This window comes from Somniosus microcephalus, chromosome 12, assembly GCF_052327205.1.
Source record: "Somniosus microcephalus isolate GS21.2 chromosome 12, FLI_Smic_1.0, whole genome shotgun sequence".
Taxonomy (NCBI): domain Eukaryota; kingdom Metazoa; phylum Chordata; class Chondrichthyes; order Squaliformes; family Somniosidae; genus Somniosus; species Somniosus microcephalus.
In genome coordinates, this window is record NC_140998.1 from 162,117,586 (window position 1) to 162,135,276 (window position 17,691).

General features: G+C 47.9%; 1 protein-coding gene across 6 annotated transcripts in view; it reads right to left on the minus strand.

The window, feature by feature from the left end:
- The window catches only part of capn3a (calpain 3a, (p94)), a 230,122-nt gene extending 217,401 nt beyond the window's left edge, over positions 1-12,721 (minus strand). For 3 of the 6 annotated variants that reach the window (XM_086003743.1, XM_086003744.1, XM_086003741.1), the window contains exons 1-2: positions 12,238-12,719; positions 11,765-12,062 (exon numbers count right to left, since the gene is read on the minus strand). In XM_086003743.1, the coding sequence (XP_085859869.1) occupies positions 11,765-12,034 (270 nt within the window). In that variant the 5' untranslated portion in view covers positions 12,035-12,062; positions 12,238-12,719. Of the gene's footprint in view, positions 1-11,764; positions 12,063-12,237 lie in introns of all 6 variants that reach the window. The other 3 variants (XM_086003746.1, XM_086003745.1, XM_086003742.1) reach the window with 2 other exon arrangements.
- Between the last annotated feature and the right edge of the window lie 4,970 nt (positions 12,722-17,691).

Here is a 17,691-nt window from a genome sequence, read left to right on the forward strand (position 1 = left end):
TTCAGATCATAACCTCGGCTCCTATCATATTTTTATATATTTTTTATCCACGCCTTTGGTTTGCGCCTTTTCCTTTTTTTTCTCTCCCACATGGCAGCTGTCTTTCATCCTGCCAGCGCATTTCACACTTCATCTAGAGCCATCCTTTGACTCTTTACTTGTCCTATTACCATCTCGTCTCGCCTTGAATATCTCTTAATGTCTCTTCACCCCCCCCAGACCTTCCCTTTTGTTCTTTCACCCCCCTCCCCCATTTTCCAGCCCCCAAACTTGCTTCTTAATCTGTTTCATTTCCTGCTTTTTTCTCAGTCCTGATGAAGGGTCTTCGACCCGAAACATTGACTCTATTTCTCTCTCCACGGATGTTGCCTGGCCTGCTGAGTTTTTCCAGCATTTTCTGTTGTTTTTACGTACAGTAACTGCGCGTACTCCCACCCTCACCCTCCTATCACAGCGCACAGATTGCCCTTCACTTACAATAAATGCGACTACTCCCACCCTCACCCACCTATCACAGAGCACAGATTGCCCTTCACTTACAATAAATGCGACTACTCCCACCCTCACCCACCTATCACAGAGCACAGATTGCCCTTCACTTACAGTAATTTTAGGGGCCCCACCATCCATTTTAGCCAGGAGACCTACTAGAAAACAGCTTCTGTTTGGATCCCCTACCTTTGGTCTTTTCCACGATATGTTCTTCACTTTTGTGGACTTTTGTCCTAGTTCCTTATACCCGAGGGACTCGATCGTGGCTGGAAAAATATCATCTTCAAACAGAATCTTTTTGTGCAGGCACTCCTGCTTCAGCGTCGCAAAGTTCTGCTCACAAAATTTGATGGGCATGTGAATCGACCCTTGCCCATCCCGCCTCTGTCTCTCGCGCACCAGACGGTCACAGAAGTGCCCCGATGCTGTGTATGGCATGGCTTCCAGCAAAAGATGTTCACTTCGATCTCTATCAGCAGTTAGAGGGCTAGCAAGGCAGCAACTACCCCACCCAGGAGCAGGTGATGTCAGTCAGCAAGTTACAATACCTTCAGAGGACACAAACTCCTGGCATAAATCCAGGCTGTTCATTCCTGATTGGATGGGTTTCAAACAACGTCACACCTGTGGATTAAAGTAAAAAAAAAAACGATCTCCTTCAGGCCATTGGCCGAGGTACAATGGAGAAAGAACAAAACCTACATGCCGAGGGACTGCCGAGTTACAACAGTCAGAGCGGTTGCTTTGATAACATTGATGAAGAATAGAAAGAAAAAGAGAGATAAACATCCTTTTTTTTGTATCCAAAGAACTGAAAGAGGCCCAGTCTGCCTCAGCAAATGGCATTGAAGTTTAAAGCTGCATTCAATGGGCTGTGTGTGTGACACACTATAGGCTTCGACAGAGACACAGGCCTATTGACTGTTGGTCTTGTGGCCCTGGCTGGGGCTGTTGTCGAGCTTGTGACCTCAGGTGATACTGTATTTCTCCCCATAGTTCCAATCCACTCACCTCTCAATCCCTGGATAGAGTCAGAGGTCTGTGTTTTTGTAAAAACTTTTCTCTTGTTCTCGTTGATTAAACCTATTACAATTCAGGCTTCTCCCAATGCTCAGCATTTGTGCTTACAGAAACAGGCCAGTTTCAATAGCAGCACTGCATCGCCTATGAACTGAAGCTGGTTACACCCCATGCATGGAATGAAAAGGTCAGAATGCCCACAGCACTAACAATTCCCTTTATTTCAAATTACATACTGCACAGAGGTATGGTATGCTCACCCTACCCCTTCCCCCCCAAACCACTGCTTGCGCCAAGGAAAAACCCTATGCTGATGTACCATACATTTCAAGCTAAACTACAAAAGGCATTTTATTGTAATTTATAAATTTAGAAGCAAAATAACACCGCAAACTAAGAGCAACACAGCAATTAACTTTCAATGGTACTTTATTTTTCTGAGACCAAAATAACAAAGCCTTTCAAAATTTGAGTCCTTTTTCAGAGTCCTTTAACTCATACCCCACACAGCCATAACTTGGGTGCTTAGCTCCATGGAGTTGTGTCCTCAGTACTACAATGTACAGCTAGAGGGTTGAAATGCTGCAGTATAGCTGCCTTTTCTCGGCTGTTTCTGATAGTTCGAGGTCAAATGCAGACCTGCCACAAAGGCAAGTGTCCTCGAAGACTCAACTCTTTCTCAACTATTCGGTAATCATTATTAATTATTTCTATTACCCTTGGTGGACAGCAAATGCAAAGCCATCTAAAGGACCTGCTTACTACAGCTGCTTTTAACCTGACCTAGACTGTAAGAAGTCACACAACACCAGGTTATAGTCCAACAGTTTTATTTGAAATCACAAGCTTTCGGAGTGCTGCTCCTTCGTCAGGTGAAGTGCTCCGAAAGCTTGTGATTTCAAATAAAACTGTTGGACTATAACCTGGTGTTGAACCTGGTGTTGTGTGACTTCTTACATTTGTCCACCCCAGTCCAACACTGGCATCTCCACACCATGACCTAGACTGGTATAAGTAGCGCCAGCTTCTGACATGTGGGTTTCTCAAAGCTGCTGGCAACCGAAGAGTAAATCGATAGTAAAATACTGCGGATGCTGGAAATCCGAAATAACAACAGAAAACGCTGGAAAGCCTTCCGGACTTAATGTCGAGTTCAACAATTTCAGATCATAACTTCGGCCCCTATTACATTTTTATTATATATTTTTTATCCACACTTCTTGTTTGTGCCTTTTCCTTTTTTTTTCTCTCCCACATGGCAGCTGTCTTTCATTCTGCCAGCGCATTTCACACCTCATCTAGAGCCATCCTTTGTCTCTTTACCTGTCCTATTACCATCTCGTCTCGCCTTGAATATCTCTTAATGTCTCTTCACCTCTCAGACCTTCCCTTTTGTTCTTTCATCCCCTCCCCCATTTCCCAGCCCCCAAACCCGCTTTTCAATCTGTCTCATTTCCTGCTTTTTTTCCCCTCAGTTCTGAAGAAGGGTTTCGCCCTGAAACGTTAACTCTGTTTCTCTCTCCATGGATGTTGCCTGGCCTGCTGAGTTTTTCCAGCATTTTCTGTTGTTATAACCGAAGAGTAAATCCTGGCAAATTTACCTTTGGACTGGAAGCAGCTGTGTGAGACCTGCGTATTGGGAGCTTGTGACATGAGAATGGGGCTTGCACAATATAAAAGTAGCTAAAGTTAGCCTCAAGACAAAGCCCAATGGGATTTTATGTTAGGGCAGGCCACCCCTCTTGGTGCAATGCTATATTTTGATAATCCATTGTGTGCCATCAAATGTCACACAGACTGGAGAGAATACGCTTTGCGGAACACCTCCGTTCAGTCCGTAAGGGTGACCCCGAGCTTCCGGTCGCCTGTAATTTTAATTCACCACCCCATTCCCACTTGGTTCTCACCGTCCTCGGCCTCTTGCATTGTTCCATGGAAGCTCACCATAAACTCGAGGAACAGCACCTCATCTTCCGATTAGGCACTTTACAGCCTTCCGGACTCAATATCGAGTTCAACAATTTCAGGTCATAACCTCGGCCCCTATTACATTTTTACTTATATTTTTTATCCACACCTTTGTTTTGGCCTTTCCCCACCCCCCCCCCCTTTCTTTCTTTTTTTCCTCTCTCCCACATGGCAGCTGTCTCCCATTCTGCCAGTGCATTTCACACCTAATCTAGAGCCGTCTTTTGTCTCCACTAGTCCTATCACCATCTCGTCTCATTTTGAATACCTCTTAATGTCTCTTCTTCTCTTTTGTTCTCTCCCAGCCTGGCCTCTTAATCTATTTCATTTCCTGCGCTTCTTTAGTCTTGACAAAGGGTTTTTACCCAAAACGTTGACTCTATTTTCTCTCCACGGATGTTGCCTGGCCTGCTGAGTTTTTCCAGCATTTTCTGTTGTTATTTTGGAGAGAATACTTGTGCCATTAACATGTAATATCTCCAGACAGAATTGTGTATTCACTCTACATATAGGTTCTCAAGTCAAAAGGACTAATGCAATCTTCTGGCTTGCATTTTAAAATTCCTAGTGCCCTGGCCCAGCTAAAAGTGCATATGAAAAGATACAATATAAGAATATTTTGTAACATGATTGTTATGTTTCAGTATTTCAGACTATGCTACCATGTACTACCTTGTTATATGCTACCTACCATATGCTACCTTGGTGTAATATATGTTTAAAATGCTACTACAGAGCTAAACTTAGCACTCAAAGGGTTAAATTCACAGGACAGCAGGGCTGGCAGGTATACATCAGGTTGCAGAAGGATTGCCTGACCCAGCATATTGGAGACAATGAAAGATAGTTTGACATTCCCAGTCATCACTCACACTCATTGCTGCTGCGCAGACTCTATTCATTTGAACTCAGGAGTGGTCATTATCAAGTTAGGTCTTTGGATTCTGCTCAGCGGGGGGGGGGGGGGGGGGGGGGGGGGAGTCAGTTTGACTAAAAGCTAACAGTAGAGTTGTGTTTTTAAAGAAAATAAAGCTGCAAAAGGTAGAGGCAGTCATAAAGCAAGAGTCTGTGAGAAGGGTGGAATACATGTGGAGCTTAAACTAGCTGTAAATCAAACATAATGACCCACTGAAGTAGGGTCGAGTAGCGTGTTCATTATTTTTATATTATTACACATATATAGGTTGCATTGATGGAAATAAATTAATCTCATCATAACTATTGTTCTGTATGTTTGCCTGATAGGAAATAGAACAGTTTAATGATTTATATCAAAATTCATCTCACCAAGTATTTGCTCAGACTGCATTAGGAGAAATTGAAAAAATACACAAGTAACCAGTCCAGATTACAAGGGAATTCCATTGTTACAGCCCCTATGGTTATGCTATTGTACAAGTACATATAGGACAATGCGCGTCAACTCCTATAAAAGTAAGATTCTCAGATCACTTAAGAGCGTGACTGATGCTACTAAATGTGAGAAGGTATGTACAGCAAACCTGAATTCGTAACATTAACACTGGACAAGTCCCGCATCTGTGCATGGCATTGGGAGACCTAAGAGATGGCAACCAAGATGCCCTTGTCTCACAGTGGCGAGGAGTCTAATCACATCTTTTGGATCTTGTGGCAGCTGGACATGAGCTCCCATTCTCCCTCCCCCACGGGGGCATTCTGAAAGATTTGGCTGTGATTGGACTATCCACTCCTTCCAGTTCTGCGCAGCTGTTATTGGTATTCTCTTCTCTTCATTTATCCAGGATACCATTGAGATACTGCCTGCATTGCTTAAGCTGGATTTTTCAACTTCTAATACTTATGTAATGTTAAATTCAGAATGTCCTCTCAACAAGAACCCAGCAGCTTGTAACCAGAGTGATTTGGAGTATTAATTAGCTATTCAGAAGGGATGTATTTTGCAACCCCTTCGGGTGCGCACGCGCCCGTAAGGACCGTGCAAGTTCCGGGTTTAGGCATGCGAAGTGTATGCGCTAAAACCCGGAACTTGCGATCTGTCAAGAATCCCCGGGCTGCAGGTGGAGAGTTGCGCTATTTGCCCAACTTCCGCCCGCTGAATGCCTGTGAAATTCTTACGCCTGGTAAAAGCTTTTACCAGCATAAGAGTTTTAAAAAATAGAAAAGTAAAATTTTATCACTCATTTATACATTAAAAACCCTGTCCAATAAGGTAAGTTTATTTTTAGCCCCATTAAAACATATTTAAAAAAATTCAAAAAATTAAATTTTTGTTTAACATATTTAATTAAATGGCATTTTAATAAATTTTTAAAAATGTATTTCATGTGTTCGTGTATTTCCATTCATACTTATTGGAATCCCCATACTCTTCTTAGGCAGTCCCTCGGAACCGAGGATGACTTGCTTCCACATTAAAAATGAGTTCGCAGGTGACTGATGAGTCCAATGCGGAACCTACAGCCTCTGTCGCAGGTGGGCAGACGGTGGTTGAAGGGGCAGGTGGGTGGGGTGCTTGGGTTGACGTGCGCTCCTTGGCTACCTGTGCTTGGCTTCCGCTTGCTCCCAGGAAAGAGACTCGAGGTGTTCGGCACCTTCCCAGATGCTTCTCCTCCACTTTGTGCGGTCTTGGGCCAGGGATTCCCAGGTGTCGGTGGGGATGTTACACTTTTTCAAGGAGGCTTTGAGGGTGTCCTTGAAGCGTTTCCTCTGCCCAACTGGGGCTCTCTTGCCGTGTCGGAGCTCAGAGTATTGGGCATGAGGACAATGTAACCCGTCCATCGGAGCTGATTGAGCGTGTTCAAAGCTTCGATGCTAAAGGGTGGAAGATGCCTGTGTGTGAATTATTTTAACGTGGGGTGGCCATTGCACACCAGCTACCACATGGGCTTGACAGAGGAAGGTCTTGGTCCAATGGCAAGGGGATCCAAGATGATTGGAGACCAGGCTCTGCTACAGCGGCCTAGCACACACACACACAAACATACTGCTACTGTCCTCCTCCCTCCTTCCTGCAGGTCCTCTCTGCTTGCGTTTCGTAGGATGCATTGTGGTCCTCCTGACCTCGCTGTTGGCCCATGCCGCACTTTCCCTGGGCCCCGACCCCGCGGCTGGTCCACGCTGCGCCACTCCTGGGCCTTGACCTCGCTGCTAGGCTCGTCCTCACTCCTGGGTCCCGGCCTCGGACATGAATGATGTTGTCTCTCACAGGATCAAATTAGCACTGATATTCTCGCGATCCCTGGTCCCGAGCTCCACTCGCGATCCACTAGTCACTAGATCACTAGTCTAGTGGAGAAGCGTAGTCTTGACAGCAGAGAGGTCTGGGAATTTGGGAGCTAAGTTTAAGTGAAGAGCCAGAGCTCACTGAGAACAAAGAACAGGTATGGTCGGGAGATGGGCCGTGGGCTCAGGTAACTTTAACCTTGCAGCTTGAACTTGCAGTTAGGGATAAAATGCACCAAAAAAGTCCCCATAAGTATGAATGGGGATTCCCTTCTTTTATTGGTTGGGCTGGCCCATGTGGTCACAAGGGTGCTTGCGAACCGCCTGCGTCCCTGGGATACGTGGGCCTCTGCCCGCGCGGACCCGGAGAGGCCCAGGATCAAGGGGTGTGGGGAGAAAGCAGGGACCGGGTACTGAATTTGGATGATCAGCCATGATCGCATTGAATGGCAGAGCAGGATCGAGGGGCTGAATGGCCTACTCCTGCTCCTATCTTCTATGTTTCTATGTTTCTAGGATCGCCAGTCTCCATACCTCCCGGGCCACCAGGTAAATGCAAAGATTTTTTTTTTTTTTTTTTTTTTTTTTTTAACAGGCCAGAGGCATCCGCCCACGGGAAGCCTCCAATCGCAAATTTTGAGCCATTGTGTACAATCGCAAATATTTCTGGCCATTTTAGGTGGAACACTCTTTACAATGCATGAGTGGTCAAATAACATCCCTTTCCATTTGAATAGCTGGGCAGACATTTGGGATCCTCCTGCTTACATGTCAACTGTGATTGACAGCTTGGTGGGACGAGCCCCTCCCCGTCTCACAGACTTAAGGGAGTTCTCTTGGTTTCTGTCTCTCTGACTCTCAGATAGCAGATGAGCTATGCCCTAGCGGGCAGCAATATGAAGTTACTAACTTTTAAAAGTCTGGACCAGCTAGCTTTCAATAGCTTAGCTAGAAAAGCAAGCCTACATTTAAGAGGTAGTAAAGTTGCATCTTCATTATTTTTCATAACCAAGAAACATAGCAGATATTCCAATTTCACTGTGAACACGGTATGCTATTCATTCATGTACTGCATGAATAACTAGCTGTTGGTTTGAAGTTGCACCTTGTCTTGATATAGTGCTTTTCGGCTCATCTCAAGGACAACTAGGGATGGGCAATAAATGCTGGCCTTGCCAGCGACGCCCAGATCCCATTTTAAATCAGGGCTACGGGAAAAGGGCTGGGGAGTGGGGCTAGCTGATGTGCTCTTGCAGAGAGCTGGCACGGGCTTGATGGGCCTATTGGCTTCCTTCCGTGCTGTAACCATTTTATGATTCTATGATTCTCTAAAGGGAGGAGAACAAAAATGGTGGCATGTGCCATACTACCATAGCAAGTATATGGAGTAAAGATTAATTCCATCAAGCGAAAGCTGGACCTGTTTCTGGCCGGGGCAGAGATCACCTCTTACAAGCGGTAGGTACCGTGTGTACATGTGTAGACATCGGACAGAATTAGACTCTGCTGCGATGGCCTCCACATTTAATTAGTCTGCTGGCACCTGCTGCCTGAGCTCAGCCTTGAAGAATGGCCCTTGGGTACAGACTGCCAGTGTCTGCGGATCTGTACACCAGGAAGAGTCAGCGTCTTTGGAACAGGAGGGGGAAAATTCTACAAATGCCTCTCCAGGGCTGAAATAAATGGGTGAAAGCCTTCTTTAAAATGGCAGGCGAAGGAATTTTGTAAATATCTCTTGGGCCGAATGGCCTGTTTGGGTGCTGTAAATACTCTGATTATTAATATCGCTATAGTGAATATTTCTTACCATCTCTCAGTTTGTGGACCTTTTCTGCTCAGAGTGCACCCCCTGCATTTACAGCTCTGGAAGGGGGAGATTTCTTTGTTGTTTTTTGGGGAGATCAGCAACTCATCCCTGCAAATGCTGCCATGTAATCATTATAGATTAAATATCTGGTTGGGGATGGGATTGGTGATTATAGGGATAGGTGCATGTATGAAGAAATAGACCTGTTAGAATGCTTACACACTGAATTAATAGTGAAGCAAAGCATATCACAACATATTATATTTCAATGATACTGCTTAATTTTGTCATGTACACAAAAAAAACGGACTCAAAATTCTGTAAGTTTAATACCCAGAGCTCTATTGTACCGCAGCAATTAGCATATAATTATACTTAAGGATACAAAACACCAAACCAGTGAATATTTCAATTGCAGCACTTTCTCAGCAAGAAAGATCCAAGATGTATCTGCTCTATGCACCATCTCCTCAAAATAACTGAATCTGCCTGCTATCACATACTTATTTCAACTCCTTCATTTAGTAGGGAAACATTTTTTGGAGGATGGAATGGCAATAAACAATTGTGGAGAGTTTATTCCCTGTTAGACAGGAATCCATCAGGTGCCAGTAGATAGCTTTGTGATGTCTCGGTCTCCAGTTTATAAAAAAAACACAAAGGCCTCGATTTTAACCCCCGCCTCCCCGACGGGCGGGAGAAGGTTGGGGGAGGGATTAAAATATCATGATTGGGCAACCCATCCCCAACCCGAGCCCATTCCCACCCCTTTCAATTTTAAAAGGCAGAAAATCGGGCGATGGATGATGCTCCCGTAAAAGGCAGGAGGGGCCTAATTAATATACTTAAATTTCACAGAAAGTGAGGGGGAGGCCCGAACTGTGGGATTCTCAGCAGCTCAAGTCAGGAGTGTGATGGAATACTCTCCACTTGCCTGGATGAGTGCAGCTCGAACAACACTCAAGAAGCTTGACACCATCCAGGACAAAGCAGCCCGATTGATTGGCACCCCATCCACCACCTTAAATATTCACTCCCTCCACCACCGGCGTACCGTGGCTGCAGTGTGTACCATCTACAAGATGCACTGCAGCAACTCGCCAAGGCTCCTTCGGCAGCACCTCCCAAACCCGCGACCTCTTCCACCTAGAAGGACAAGGGCAGCAGGCGCATGGGAACACCACCACCTCCAAGTTCCCCTCCAAGTCACACACCATCCTGACTTAGAAGTATATCGCCGATCCTTCATCGTCGCTGGGACAAAATCCTGGAACTTCCTACCTAACAGCACTGTGGGAGTACCATCACCACACGGACTGCAGCGGTTCAAGGCGGCGGCTCACCACCACCTTCTCAAGGGCAACTAGGGATGGGCAATAAATGCTGGCCTTGCCAGCGACACCCACATCCCATAAAACGAATTTTAAAAATAGCTGAGCCAAGACAGGAGCTGCTGGTTCCCCAAGGTAACTGTCTCTTTCAGCATTCCTTGTGGGCTAGGAGTGCTTCCCCCCAGGCCCCTCAAGGAATCCATTGACTTGCCCCAGCCCCGATCTCCAGCCTCCACCACCACCCGCCCTCACCCCGATCGACAGCCTCCCTCCAGACCTCCTGCTCACCGCCCGAAGCTGATACTCTCTTCCCCTTGGGGACAGTTCCCGGCTGCAGCCTTTCAGCCGTCAGTGAATCCTCCCGCCTGCCGGCCAGGCTGTCACTCTGTCTGGCTGCTAGCCGGGAGGTGGCCTTACAATATGCTAATGAGGTCCTAGTGTTAAGATCGGTAGTGCCTCCACATTCCCCTCACCCTCCCCACCAATATCAGAGCCAAACAGTCTGACGGGTAAGATCTAGAACTAACAATGTGGGCGATTGCAGGTGGAGAACTGCATCTAACCTCACTGCCAACATACTGCAGACCCCCCAAATACCGAGTAAATGTTAAAACATCGAGAGGAAGAGAACAACAACAATTTGTATTTATATAGCGCCTTTAACGCAGTAAAACGTCCCAAGGCACTGCACAGGAGTATTATAAGACAAAAAATTTGACACCGAGCCACATCAGGAGGAATTAGGTCAGGAAAGAGGTAGGTTTTAAGGAGTGCCTTAAAGGAGGAAAGAGAGGTAGCGAGACGGAGAGGTTTAGGCAGGGAATTCCAGAGCTTAGGGCCTAGGCAACAGAAGGCACGGCCACCAATGGTTGAGCGATTATAATCAGGGATGCTCAAGAGGGCAGAATTAGAGGAGCGCAGATATCTCGGGGGTTGTGGGGCTGAAGGAGATTACAGAGATAGGGAGGGCTGAGGCCATGGAGGGATTTGAAAACAAGGATAAGAATTTAAAAATCAAGGCACTGCTTAACCGGGAGCCAATGTAGGTCAGCGAGCATAGGGGTGAAGGCGAATGGGACTTGGTGTGAGTTTTGGATGACCTCAAGTCATCAACATCACTAAAAGTTGCGACGTAGGTTAGCAAGGCCATAAAAAATGCAAACCAAGCACTAGGGTTTATTTCTAGAGGGTTAGAATTGAAAAGTAGGGAAGTTATGCTAAACCTGTATCGAACCTTGGTTAGACCACACTTGGAGTACTGCGTACAATTCTGGTCACCATATTATAAAAAGGATATAGAGGCACTGGAGAGGGTGCAGAGAAGATTTACAAGGATGATACCAGAAATGCGAGGGTATACCTATCAGGAAACGATGAACAAGCTGGGTCTCTTTTCTCTTGAAAAAAGGTTGAGGAGTGACCTAATAGAGGTCTTTAAAATTATGAAAATTTTTGATAGAGTGGATACAGAGTGAGTGTTTCCACTTGTGGGGAAGAGCATAACGAGAGGCCATCAATATAAGATAGTCACCAAGAAATCCAATAGGGAATTCAGAAGAAACTTCTTTACCCAAAGAGTGGTGAGAATGTGGAACTCGCTACCACAGGGAGTGGTTGAAGCGAATAGTATAATTGCATTTAAGGGGAGGCTAGACAAGCATATAAGGGAGAAGGGAATAGAGGGTTATGCTGATAGATTTAGATGAGGAAAGACCCGTGTGGAGCATAAACACCAGCTGGACCGAATGGCCTGTTTCTGTGCTGTATATCCTATGGAATCCTAGAACAAGAGTAAATAATATCCGAACAAATGGACCTTTCACCAGAGAAACATTGCAATCCAATATAAAGCACCCACGACTGCGCACTGCAACAGGCTCGGTACACAGTTAACCACAGACCGTGCTACTGGAGTACGTCCAAGAAACAGCATGTCACTCACCGGGGGTCTTTTCCACTCCAGCTTGAAGGGCAGATCCTGGGTGTAAAAAAGGGAGGAGTCGTCGGCAGGGAATAGCTCATCTTCAAACAAGACACCTTTTCTCAGGCAATCGTCCTTCAGCTGCTGAAAGACCTCGCTCTTGGCTTTGATCAGATTTTTGTTGCGACTGATGATGGGAAGCAGGCCAGCTTTGCTGACCGCTGCGGGTGGGCTCTTGACTGCCGGTGATTCCTGCATACAGTTGGTAACATGAGGCATGATGACAATCATAGGGTTTCACAACGGAGACAAAAAAAATCTATAAATAAGAAAAAAAAAGTTACAGACCACAGAGACAGGAAAGAAACTGCATTCCATTTCATAAAAGAGGAAAATAGATTAGCTGGTTGCTTTTGCAGCTTATAAACAGAATCAAAACATTTCAAGCAGTTTCTCCGAGGACGAGTATCCACCAATAATAATAAGATATAAACCGTTTGATAGGCTGCTTCACCGAACACCACTTTCAAGTGGCGCAAGGGACTTTAAACAAGTTTTGGTTCCAGGTTCCCCACAAGGCTGCAGTAAAGATTGTTTTCTATCATCAGAGTCAACCTTCCTCAGGTTTTGGTTCAATAATTAAACTAAAAATCAAAAAATGCATCCACTTGTTGGGAGATGTCTGTTAAATGCTCCTGCCTTGATCCTTGCCCCTCTCTCTCGCTCGCTCGCTCTCTTTCTCGTGATGCCCAGCTGTTCTGGTTTCCTTGCAGAAGTGAAGCCAGCAAGATTAAACACTAAAAATAAATTTAGAGCGGCTGTGCCTTATGGCCACTCTATTTATTTCTGCAAGTTCCTTATACAGGGTCATGCAGACTGAGACGGACTTGCGTTCATTTAGAGGCATCTTTTGATTTTGCCAATGTTTTCTCCTCCTCCTGAAGGTGCAGTGGTTAGGGTACGTCCCACAGTAAATCTACTAAGCAAGTGACCTTAGGCAAAGGTTTGGTTTGGAGCTCTTATATTTTACTAGACAATTGAGCTAAATACTACCAGGTGTCAAGTCCACACATGCGCACTCATGAAAAGGCATGTTTGCAAACGGTGTGGGTGAGAGGGAGAGTGAGGTGGGTGAGGTAAGAGGGTGTGTGAGCAGGTGAGTGAGAGGGAGAGTGAAGTGGGTGAGCGGGAGAGTGGGGTGAGGCGAGAGGGAGAGTGGGGTGAGGCGAGAGGGTGAGTGGGGTGAGGCGAGAGGGTGAGTGGGGTGAGGCGAGAGGGTGAGTGGGGTGAGGCGAGAGCGAGAGTGGGGTGAGGCGAGAGGGTGAGTGGGGTGAGGCGAGAGGGAGAGTGGGGTGAGTGAGAGGGTGAGTGGGGTGAGGCGAGAGGGTGAGTGGGGTGAGGCGAGAGGGTGAGTGGGGTGAGGCGAGAGGGAGAGTGGGGTGAGGCGAGAGGGAGAGTGGGGTGTGTGAGAGGGAGAGTGGGGCGAGGCGAGAGGGTGAGTGGGGCGAGGCGAGAGGGAGAGTGGGGTGAGGCGAGAGGGAGAGTGGGGTGAGGCGAGAGGGAGAGTGGGGTGTGTGAGAGGGAGAGTGGGGCGAGGCGAGAGGGTGAGTGGGGCGAGGCGAGAGGGTGAGTGGGGCGAGGCGAGAGGGTGAGTGGGGCGAGGCGAGAGGGTGAGTGGGGCGAGGCGAGAGGGTGAGTGGGGCGAGGCGAGAGGGTGAGTGGGGCGAGGCGAGAGGGTGAGTGGGGCGAGGCGAGAGGGAGAGTGGGGCGAGGCGAGAGGGAGAGTGGGGCGAGGCGAGAGGGAGAGTGGGGCGAGGCGAGAGGGAGAGTGGGGTGAGGCGAGAGGGTGAGTGGGGTGTGTGAGAGGGAGAGTGGGGTGAGTGAGAGGGTGAGTGGGGTGAGGCGAGAGGCTGAGTGGGGTGAGGCGAGAGGCTGAGTGGGGTGAGGCGAGAGGGTGAGTGGGGTGAGGCGAGAGGGTGAGTGGGGTGAGGCGAGAGGGTGAGTGGGGTGAGGCGAGAGGGTGAGTGGGGTGAGGCGAGAGGGTGAGTGGGGTGAGGCGAGAGGGTGAGTGGGGTGAGGCGAGAGGGTGAGTGGGGTGAGGCGAGAGGGTGAGTGGGGTGAGGCGAGTGGGTGAGTGGGGTGAGGCGAGAGGGTGAGTGGGGTGAGGCGAGAGGGTGAGTGGGGTGAGGCGAGAGGGTGAGTGGGGTGAGTGAGAGGGAGAGTGGGGTGAGGCGAGAGGGTGAGTGGGGTGAGGCGAGAGGGTGAGTGGGGTGAGGGGAGAGTGGGGTGAGGCGAGAGGGTGAGTGGGGTGAGGCGAGAGGGAGAGTGGGGTGAGGCGAGAGGGAGAGTGGGGTGAGCGAGAGGGTGAGCGGGGTGAGGCGAGAGGGTGAGCGGGGTGAGGCGAGAGGGTGAGCGGGGTGAGGCGAGAGGGTGAGTGGGGTGAGGCGAGAGGGAGAGTGGGGTGAGTGAGAGGGTGAGTGGGGTGAGGCGAGAGGGAGAGTGGGGTGAGTGAGAGGACATTCAAAACGGAGACACGTGGGAAAACCATTTTGAAAAATTATACCAGAAAAACACACTAAGCCCAGAGCAATACCAAATATGCAAAAAACTGGAAAAGCTCGAATTGGCCATAAAAGATAACCAAAACCCGCTCGACCCCATAATAACTGTAAAAGAGCTATTTGAAAAACTCAAGGACCTGCGACCAGGAAAAACTTGCGGTGCAGACGGCATCCTAAGCGAAATGATTAGACACACGGATGATAAAATGAAATTGGCTATCCTAAAACTCTTCAACTTGGTTCTGAGTGTCGGTTACTTCCCTGATATCTGGAACAAAGGACTCATAATGCCCATATACAAAAGTGGAGACAAAGCTGACCCAAATAACTATCGAGGCATCTGTGTAAACAGTAACCTGGGGAAGGTATTCTGTAGTATCATAAACAAAAGACTTATAAACTTCCTTGAGGAGCACAATGTCTTGAGTAAAAGCCAAATTGGATTCCTACCAAATTATAGAACATCAGATCATATCTTCACCCTACAGACCCTAATTGACAAACATGTTCATCAAAACAAAAACAAAATTTTTGCCTGCTTTATAGATTTCCAGAAGGCTTTCGATTCCATCTGGCACAACGGTCTATTCTTGAAACTTATTGAAAGTGGTGTAGGGGGAAAAACATATGATGTAATTAAATCAATGTATACAAACAATAAATGTGCAGTTAAAATTGGAGACAAACAAACAAAATACTTCCCACAGGGGCATGGTGTGACGCAGGGCTCGCCCATCTCACTGACACTCTTTAATATTTACATAAATGAACTGGCAAAACTACTTGAACAATCTACAGCACCCGGCCTCACCCTATATGAATCCAAGGTTAAATTCCTCCTCTATGCAGATGACCTGGTTCTGCTGTCACCAACTAAGGAGGGTCTACAGCAGAACCTGGATCTGCTAGAGTCGTTCTGTCAGACTTGGGCCCTGACAATAAACCCCCAAAAAACCAAAGTCCTTGTGTTCCAGCAAAGATCCAGACATCAGGGACCCAGAATAAATTTCACACAAGGAACAACTAAAATTGAACAAACCACTAACTACACATACTTGGGCTTAAAAATCAGTTCTACGGGAAATTTTCATCTGGCTGTGAATGAACTGAAAGAGAAAGCTAGAAGGGCTTTCTATGCCATTGAAAAATCAATCCAAATAGAAATCCCAATTAGCATTTGGCTCAAAATGTTTCAATCAGTAATTGAACCAATTGCACTCTATGGCAGTGAAGTGTGGGGACCGCTAACACAATAAGAATTTGCAAAATGGGACAAACACCCAATTGAGATCCTACATGTAGAATTCTGTAAAAGTATCCTCCGGACTCAAAGGAAAACCGTAAACAATGCATGCAGGGCAGAACTAGGCCAATTTCCATTAATAATTACTATCCAAAAAAGAGCCACCAAATTTTGGAAACACCAAAAAATGAGCAACCCCCACTGCTATCATTACGAAGCCCTGAAATGCCAAGAGAGGACCATAAAGAAGAATACCCTAAGTCAACTAGTCCTGGGACTCAGTGAAGTCACTACTAACACTACTAACAATAACCAGCCCCAGGACAGTGACATCGTAGCGCAGAGAACTCGACCCAACACAATTGTCACTAAGCAAAAGGAAAAATATCTGTCATATTGGGCAGAAACAACAAAAACACAAAACAAGCTCAATTGCTACTTGGCCCTAAACAGACAATACAACATGGCTGAATACCTAACCATGGTAAAGGATAGCAAACTGAGAAAAACCTTGACAATGTACAGACTTAGTGAACATAGCCTGGCCATCGAAAAAGGCAGACACAGACAGACCCAGCTGCCAAGAGAGGACAGGATATGCTCTCACTGCAGTCAGGGAGTGGTGGAGACAGAGATGCACGTCCTCACAGCTTGTGGAAAATATCAGGGCATCAGGGAGAATTTCTACCCAAAATTCACAAAAATATGCCCTGAATTCAGAAATTTGAATGACGACCAAAAACTCCCATACCTACTAGGGGAACAGAGAAATTGTGTAACCTTAGCGGCACACTATGTTACAGCTTGCCATAAACAGAGGGACAACCATTAAATCTAAGAAAAGAGTATATACAAATGATACGAATGTATATTTATACACTCAGGGATATATCTGTTAATACACTGTATGGATAGATCTGCATTTATGTGTTCAACCATAAATGTTTTTCGATGCTTTGGCAACATAAGATGTAACTTGTCATGCCAATAAAGCGATTTGAATTGAATTGAATTGAATTGAGTGGGGTGAGGCGAGAGGGTGATTGGGGTGAGGGGAGAGGGAGAGTGGGGTGAGTCAGAGGGTGAGTGGAGTGAGGGAGAGGGTGAGTGAGGTGAGGCGAGAGGGTGAGTGGGGTGAGGCGAGAGGGTGAGTGGGGTGACTCAGAGGGTGAGTGGGGTGAGGCGAGAGGGTGAGTGGGGTGAGGCGAGAGGGTGAGTGGGGTGAGGCGAGAGGGGTGAGGCGAGAGGGTGAGTGGGGTGAGTGAGAGGGTGAGTGGGGTGAGTGAGAGGGTGAGTGAGGTGAGGCGAGAGGGTGAGTGGGGTGAGGCGAGAGTGAGAGTGGGGTGAGTGCGAGAGGGAGAGTGGGGTGAGGCGAGAGGCAGAGTGGAGTGAGGCGAGAGGGTGAGTGGGGTGAGGCGAGAGGGAGAGTGGAGTGAGGCGAGAGGGTGAGTGGGGTGAGGCGAGAGGGAGAGTGGGGTGAGGCGAGCGGGTGAGTGGGGTGAGGCGAGAGGGTGAGTGGGGTGAGGCGAGAGGGAGAGTGGGATGAGTGAGAGGGTGAGTGGGGTGAGGCGAGAGGGAGAGTGGGGTGAGGCGAGAGGGAGAGTGGGGTGAGTGAGAGGGTGAGTGGGGTGAGGCGAGAGGGAGAGTGGGGTGAGTGAGAGCGTGAGTGGGGTGAGGCGAGCGGGAGAGTGGGGTGAGGCGAGAGGGAGAGTGGGGTGAGTGAGAGGGTGAGTGGGGTGAGGCGAGAGGGAGAGTGGGGTGAGATGAGAGGGAGAGTGGGGTGAGGCGAGAGGGTGAGTGGGGTGAGGCGAGAGGGTGAGTGGGGTGAGGCGAGAGGGAGAGTGGGGTGAGGCGAGAGTGGGGTGAGTGAGAGGGTGAGTGGGGTGAGTGAGAGGGAGAGTGGGGTGAGGCGAGAGGGAGAGTGGGGTGAGGCGAGAGGGAGAGTGGGGTGAGGCGAGAGGGTGAGTGGGGTGAGGCAAGAGGGAGAGTGGGGTGAGTCAAGAGGGAGAGTGGGGTGAGGCGAGAGGGAGAGTGGGGTGAGGCGAGCGGGTGAGTGGGGTGAGGCGAGAGGGTGAGTGGGGTGAGGCGAGAGGGAGAGTGGGGTGAGTGAGAGGGTGAGTGGGGTGAGGCGAGAGGGAGAGGGG